Source organism: Centruroides vittatus, unplaced genomic scaffold (assembly GCF_030686945.1).
Source record: "Centruroides vittatus isolate TY-2023 unplaced genomic scaffold, ASM3068694v2 contig_409, whole genome shotgun sequence".
In the NCBI taxonomy this organism is placed as follows: Eukaryota; Metazoa; Arthropoda; class Arachnida; order Scorpiones; family Buthidae; genus Centruroides; species Centruroides vittatus.
The window spans coordinates 787,559-794,771 of NW_027122221.1; the positions used below are offsets into that span (position 1 = coordinate 787,559).

At 35.1% G+C, this 7,213-nt stretch overlaps 1 protein-coding gene across 1 annotated transcript; it reads right to left on the reverse strand.

Annotated features, from left to right (window-relative positions):
- Positions 1 to 879: 879 nt before the first annotated feature.
- On the reverse strand, positions 880 to 5,722 carry LOC136976596 (rifampicin phosphotransferase-like). Its single transcript, XM_067271925.1, has 5 exons — positions 5,627 to 5,722; positions 1,360 to 1,464; positions 1,185 to 1,287; positions 1,037 to 1,111; positions 880 to 965 (listed from the first exon to the last, which is right to left on the reverse strand). The coding sequence occupies exons 1-5, from the start codon at positions 5,720 to 5,722 to the stop codon at positions 880 to 882; spliced, it is 465 nt and encodes a 154-aa protein (XP_067128026.1).
- Between the last annotated feature and the right edge of the window lie 1,491 nt (positions 5,723 to 7,213).

A 7,213-nucleotide genomic window follows, 5' to 3' on the forward strand; every position in this document is an offset into this window, starting at 1 on the left:
ATGTTTCTTAAGAATAAATGTCTCTATTTAAAAAATACTTATTACACATTAGCCAAAACTTTTCCGTTAGGCTTTTATTAGTATTTAAATTTTACACTGTAGTTTGGTTGAAAATTATTTATTGGACTCGGTGATTTCCTTAACCTCCTTTTAGAGGGTCCAGCAAAACCCTTACCAGTATTGTCTTCTTTTTTTAACTCTTTCCGCCCTGTGGGCACTAAGAGGGCCTCTTTTAGTAGGCCCATTATGGGTTCGGCCAGGCCCACAATGGGGCGACCGGGTGGTGAGGGACGGGGCCCGACATATCCGAACGGACCACCCCCCGAAAAATTCTTGGGGATTTTTCGACCCCTTCGGATTCGATCCCGGGTCCCCCAGAGCGGTAGGCTGCCACCTTGACCGCTCGGCCATCCGGCCTGTATTGTCTTCTAATCTGTCTAATAGAATCAGAACTAATTTCAACTATTTTAAGTTTTATAACGTTTCATGTGAATATAATATATATTTTACGATAAATTATCCATATTCAGTAATCATCCGAACTTAGTTAACATATTCGGGCATCCTTATTCTTTAGTTTAAATTCTAGACAAGACTAGACTACCGATGGCCAAATGGATAGAACCACTGACGGTCACGGGGTTCGCTGGTAACCGACGAGCTGCAAGATGGCGTGTTTCGGATTTCTTTACATGCAAAATTCCTGAGTAGGGACCAATTTAACATCGAAAGTCCTCCCGAATTCATTCCTTTGCTAGAAAATCTTTTAAAATAATAACAATTAAATCACTTAAAAACATTTTATTTTTCTAATGTTAAGCGGCATTCTTCTATTGGATGAAAACAACGAATTTTGCAGAAAGTGACAGAAGTGGGATTCTAGAGAAGCTCTTCTCCGTTGACGACATCGGCTTCCTTCACCTTGCAAATGGTTCCTTTGTCGCCGTTTAAAACGACGACGTCTCCTGAAAGTATTTCCATTTATATTTATAAAAACTGTAATATTTTCGATAATAAATTAAAAAAATGTTCTAACCCGTCTTCAAGAGATTGATGGCTCCGTGAGCAGCGACAACGCTCGGAAGTCCGTACTCTCGAGCCACAACAGCTCCTGAACGAAGAAATGTTCAAAATGAAAACGTGCCTTAAAGCTTCCTAGACAACGCACGAACGACAATATTTACCGTGTGAAACGAGTCCTCCGATTTCCGTCACTACTCCCGCTAACAGAGGGAAATAAGGACTCCACCCGATGTCCGTGCTGTACGTGATTAGAATGTCTCCCGGCTGAGAATTACGCAAAAATTGAATTAAAGAGTGTGGAGAAATGTTGCCTGGATTCTTCACTCGGTGCCTTACTCGAATGTCAACCGCTTCTTCCACGTTGAGAATCACTCTGGCCGGCCCTTTGACCCTTCCGCAACTAACCGGAATTCCTGAAGTAAAACAATAGGAATGAGTTATTTATTTATTGTTTTAAAATAATAAAAAGTGCTAACCTTTTATGATTGTTTCGGATTTGTAGGTGACGTCCTAAGATCCTAACTTAATCTTTAAAAAGAATAAAATAAATTAGAATGTGAAATGTTAAACGAGCGTAAAAATTGATATGATTCTATTTGAAAGTATATAAAATACTTTCCTTTTATATCCTCGGAGTCAAATTTATAAAATTAAAAGAGGAAAATTGTAATAGAACAGAAAGTTTTGAATAATTTTGATTTTTAATATTGACCCTTTGCACTTTGTGAGTACTAAGCTTATTTTCCTTCGCCTATCATAAGTTAGATCAGACTCCGAATAGGCAAAAGGGTGGTGAGAGCGGGTCCCGTCATATCTGACACAAATCACCCACGAAAGATTCCTGGGGAGTTGCTCCCTGGGATTCGATTCATAGGACTTGCTCAAGGAGATCAGAGGTTGAATCCGGGAAAGCAACCCCTTTATATATATTTTTCGTTTTAATATAACGGGTACGTAGGGTCCCTCCCTCTCCACCTGGATGCATCTCTTCTGGGCTTGGCATTAGCCACTGTAGACTTGATTTACAATTTAATTTTTTTTAGTGCTCATAGAGCTGAAAGAGTAAAGGAAGGTTTACTACTTTATAGATTTTTCTACATTTATGAAAACTGTGTGATCGTCACCACTCAGCGTTATAATTATTGATTTTTTTAATCAGATAAAAATATGTATATAAGATGTCCGTGAGTTATATGTTGCTTATTGTTAAGTTTTCGCTCCATTTTCATGTATTTTTATTTATTTACATTTTTTACTGGTGCCTGGCGCCTGGTTAAGTTAAGTTTAACAAGAGTAATAATTGGTTGTTACTATTGACACACGTTAACTAAATAATTAATTCGATTCTGAGAGAATGTTTCTACTTACGGGTTGGGGTATGCCGCGCATAACTTCTGGATAAATGATTTTGTCCTGTTCTGCATGAATTTTCTTCCGACGGATTGCCCTGTAGATTACATATGTTAATATTCATTTCAATTGTATTATAGTTCCAAGTTTAACTTTGACTAACGCGAAGATAGCCTTCTTAAATGTGTAAGTTCACATCTTTTCTAATATTAACCTGTGTCATTTTGTATATTTTACGTGTTTGAGCCAGTTAATATGTAGCGCGACTTTCGATTGGGTTGATGGAAAAAGGCAATTCACACGAGAATCTACCAAGGGCGATGCTTTAAATAGGAGCCTATTTTTATGGAAATAGGCGCCTATTTAAGTGTTGTTTACGCGAAGAAAACCAGGAAAACTGTAGATGGTCAAATGCATATCTGCTAATAACCGTATCAGATCCAGAAATCTTTAGATGGTGTACCGAACGGAAAGAATATGCCTCGCAATGTTTTACTAGTCAAGGTACCCGTCTTTACACGGAAATACAATCATATGCGCCATGTTCACCACTAAATCATCAATTGCAACTAACTACCACTGTTCAGTGGTTTAAACCACTGATATCCGATGAGAGGATTCGAAGAACAAATAGAAATATTATTAGAAGGCAGGAAAAATTAGACAAAATTTTTTGTCTAATTTTTTAATTCGAGAAAGTTTTAGTAGTATAGTTTTAATTAAAATTGAAATAATTTTATTTCTTTTCCATCATTTTTGATGAATTACAGCTTATTATATGTATATTTTTTATTCATATAAATAATAAAACTTCGTAACAAAATTAAAATTAGAATTCTTTAAATAAATATTTCAACGACATAATAACTGCAAACAATAATCGGTGAAATTGTTTTCGTTTTAAGGCACGTATACCTCTTTTCAGAGTGTTTGCTATCATACAGGATATCTTTTATATCTTGAAAACTTACTAAGATAGGATCATGATTTTGGTGTTGCCGGATTCAATAATATATCCCGCGTGTAACGGTACTAAGAAATTTTCCACATATATGTAAATATTTTTCGTAGACGTGATAGACCCTTGAAAAATAGAAAAAACAATTTTTCGATTTTTTCCAATGTTTGTGGTTATATCTTGAAAACTTACTAAGATAGGATCATAATTTTAATGTTGCCGGATACTGTAATATATCCCGCGTTTAAAGGTACTAAGGAATTTTTACTATATATGTAAATTATTTTCGTAGACGCGATAGACCCTTGAAAAATGGAAAAACAATTTAACGATTTTTTTCAATGTTTGTGGTTATATCTTGAAAACTTACTAAGATAGGATCATAATTTTAATGTTGCCGGATACTGTAATATATCCCGCGTTTAAAGGTACTAAGGAATTTTTACTATATATGTAAATTATTTTCGTAGACGCGATAGACCCTTGAAAAATGGAAAAAACAATTTTACGATTTTTTCCAATGTTTGTGGCTATATCTTGAAAACTTACTAATATAGGACCATAATTTTGGTGTTGCCGGATTCGGTAATATATTTCGCGTCCAACGGTACTAAGGAGTTTTTCCTATATATGTAAATTATTTTCGTATACGCGATCAATACTTGAAAAATAGAAATAATGAAATTTTGTCATTTCTTCATTATTGTCGTTACATCTCGTAAATTTACTAGAAGAAAATCATAATTTTAAGTGAAGATGTAGCTATTTTACGCGGTATTAAAAATGCGTACAAATTTCTATACACTTGTACTAACGACGTAGTTATTTTACGCGGAATTGTAAAGATGCGTACAAATTTTTATATACTCGTAGTAAAAACGTAGTTATTTTACGCGGAATTGTATAAATGCCTACAAATCTGTATATATGCGTAGTGAAAACGTAGTTTTTTTTACGCAGAATTGTCACAATGCGTACAAATGTTCATATACTTGAAGTAAAGGTGTGGTTATCTTACGCGGAAGTTGTAAAAATGCGTACAAATTTTTATATTTACGTAGTAAAATCTTAGTTATTGTACCCGAAATTGTGAAAATGCGTGCAAATCTTTATATAGTCGTAGTGGAGACGTTGTAATTTTTACGCCGAATTGTAGAAATGCGTACGAAGCTTTATATACGCGTAGTGATAACGTAGTTATTTTACGCGAAATTGTATAAATGCGTGCAAAGTTCTATATACTTGTAGTAAAGAAGTAGTTATCTTGCTCGGAATTCAAAATGCTTGAAAATTTCTATATACTCGTGATAAAAACGTAATTATTTTACGCGGAATTTTAATAATACGTACAAATTTTTATATACTCGTAGTCTAGATGTAGTAATTTTACGCGGTACTGTGAAAATTCGTACAAATATATATATACGCGTAGTAAAAACGTAGCTATTTTTCGCGAAATCGTAAAAATTCGTACAAATTATAATATACTCGTAGTAAAAACGTAGTTATTTACCCGGAATTTTAAAAATGCGTAAAAATTATTATATGCTTGCAGTAAAGATGTAGCTATTTTACGCGAAATTAAAAATGCGTACAAATTTCGGTTAATGTTATCCTAGGATTCAAAATGGCAGCGGAGGGAATTTTTCCCTACGTTGGAGACTGCGACGGAGAGAAAATTTTTCTCTCGATTCAAGATGGTTGCGATTCCGGCCGCCATCTTGATTTTCTCTGCAGACTCCGCGGATGTTAACCGAAATAAACAATAAAAAAAAAGATTTTTTTACTCATATTTCGATGGTGGTTGCCTGCTTTTTCCTATCTTTTTTCCTTTCCGAACGTACTTTTTAATATACGCCCTTTCTCGTACTTTCTTTTACATATTACGGTCTCGTCGATTTCCACTGTTTTATTCGGCCCTCCTATTTTAAACGATGTCAAATTACTCAAACCTATAAGCATTACCAACCGTATTTGATTGGACCAATCGACCCCTTTTTTTAATATGCCCGCCGCAATCGCCGAGGTCCTCGCCGTATATTCCAGACATAGATAGTGTCATATAAACGTCAGAATGCAACCCCAACAAATGTGGCCAAATTTACTTTTAAATGTTCTTTCAAAGGCAGAAGTTTTCGTTCCGCACTTACTGCGTCGCAAGAAACAGCCTTCTCTATTACTCCAATAGTATAATTTGCATATAAAAACGCAATGAATGCAAACGGAATCGGTCGGCTGTAAACTTAATTTTACAGCAAATTTCAATGCGTTATCGATATGGGGAGACAAACCTACCTCCAAAAAGTCGTCTTCCATTAACTTGTAGAAATCACGGGTGGTGCATCTCGACCAAAATTCGGCGTTGCAACTCAAATCGGCAATACTACTCATTATCGAACAATTGGCAATAAACTAAACACGGAGATTTTATTCCTCCCCAGGAATAAAAATGAAATATCGTAACCAGAAAAAAACAGCAATTATTCCAATACGCAATTCGTCGCAACACTGCAGTAAACGATTCCAACTGGAAACTAGTCGATTTGCATAAAATTGCATTGAAATGAACAGAAATCACGTCACAGATCGAGCATTTGCATATTTGTTCGTAACACCACTACGTATTTCCCGCCGTTATTACTCTTGCACGACGTCACGAAAAGGCTCCCTCTACCGTCGCAAATTTGCACACGACGGTCGCCGTTTCGAAATTACAGGATACTCGGCAAAGTCGAACTCAGGGTTGAAACCGAACGGGGAAAAATTCTCAACGGCGTCGACGTCACGACTCTAGGGAAAAAATTTTTCTCCGTCGCAGTTGCCAAGTTAGGGAAAAAATCCCACCGCCGCCATTTTGGATCCTAAGGTAACATTTACCCAAATTTCTATATACTCGTAGTAACGACGTAGTTATTTTACGCAAAATTGTAATAATGCGTACAAATCTTTATATACTTGTAGTAAAAACATTATATTTACGTAGAATTGTAAAAATGCGTAGAAATCTTTATATACTCGTAGTGAAAGCCTTGTAATGTTTACGCGAAATTGTAAACATGCGTACGAATCTTTATATAGTCGTAGTAATAACGTAGTTATTTTACGCGAAATAGTAATAATGCGTACAAATTTTTATTTACTCGTAGTAAAAATGTAGTTATATTACGCGAAATTAAAAAAATGCGTACAAATTTTTATATACTTTAAAAAAGACGTAGTTTTCCTACGCGATATTAGAAATATGCGTATGAATATATATATAACCATACGGGCGATATGTCTTTGATACTGCGTCAGGATGACACCACTGTATCCTTAGATTGATACAGAAAATCAATTGTGCGAGCGGTTACGTATGGGTTAAGCCTGGAATAAAGCAAGTGCAGAAGATGACAGAAAAAACGAACTCGGACATTTTTATATATATAAAATATACCTGTTCATTATCTCATATGTCTAATTTGATACAAATAGTTACTTTACAAAGAGACACATGATAAGATACATTACTCACGATTCGCGAGCGTAATTGATTTTCCGATTAAAGAGAAAGCTTACAAATATTCGCGAATAAAATAAATACATGAAGATATGTAGTGATTATTTGACGAACGTTGTGTAGATACACGACGTTTGTCAAAATATGATATCTTCACTTTTAGATTTTTTTCTTCCTGCTAGCTTAATCCAATGGTTTTAAATTCCAGTCAAATTGTCTGCAAGTCTGAAAAAAATAAGCAGTGAAACAGAAATTCGACGATAGTAAATTCGAACAGAGACGCACACACAATCTAATGACAAATTCCTCTCTTTTACTCATTGTACGCTTTTTCATATAAGTAGAAAGTCTGTAGGCTTTTTGATTTTTATCAGAAGAAATGA

Bases quoted from the DNA above. Each gene is read 5' to 3' on its own strand.
- LOC136976596 (XM_067271925.1), bottom strand. From the start codon at position 5,722: ATGAGTAGTATTGCCGATTTGAGTTGCAACGCCGAATTTTGGTCGAGA. The intron at 1,465-5,626 runs GTAGGTTTGTCT...AACAATAAATAA, and splicing joins TGGAAGACGACTTTTTGGAG to ATAACTCATTCCTATTGTTT. The intron at 966-1,036 runs GTTAGAACATTT...AAATACTTTCAG, and splicing joins CATCAATCTCTTGAAGACGG to GAGACGTCGTCGTTTTAAAC.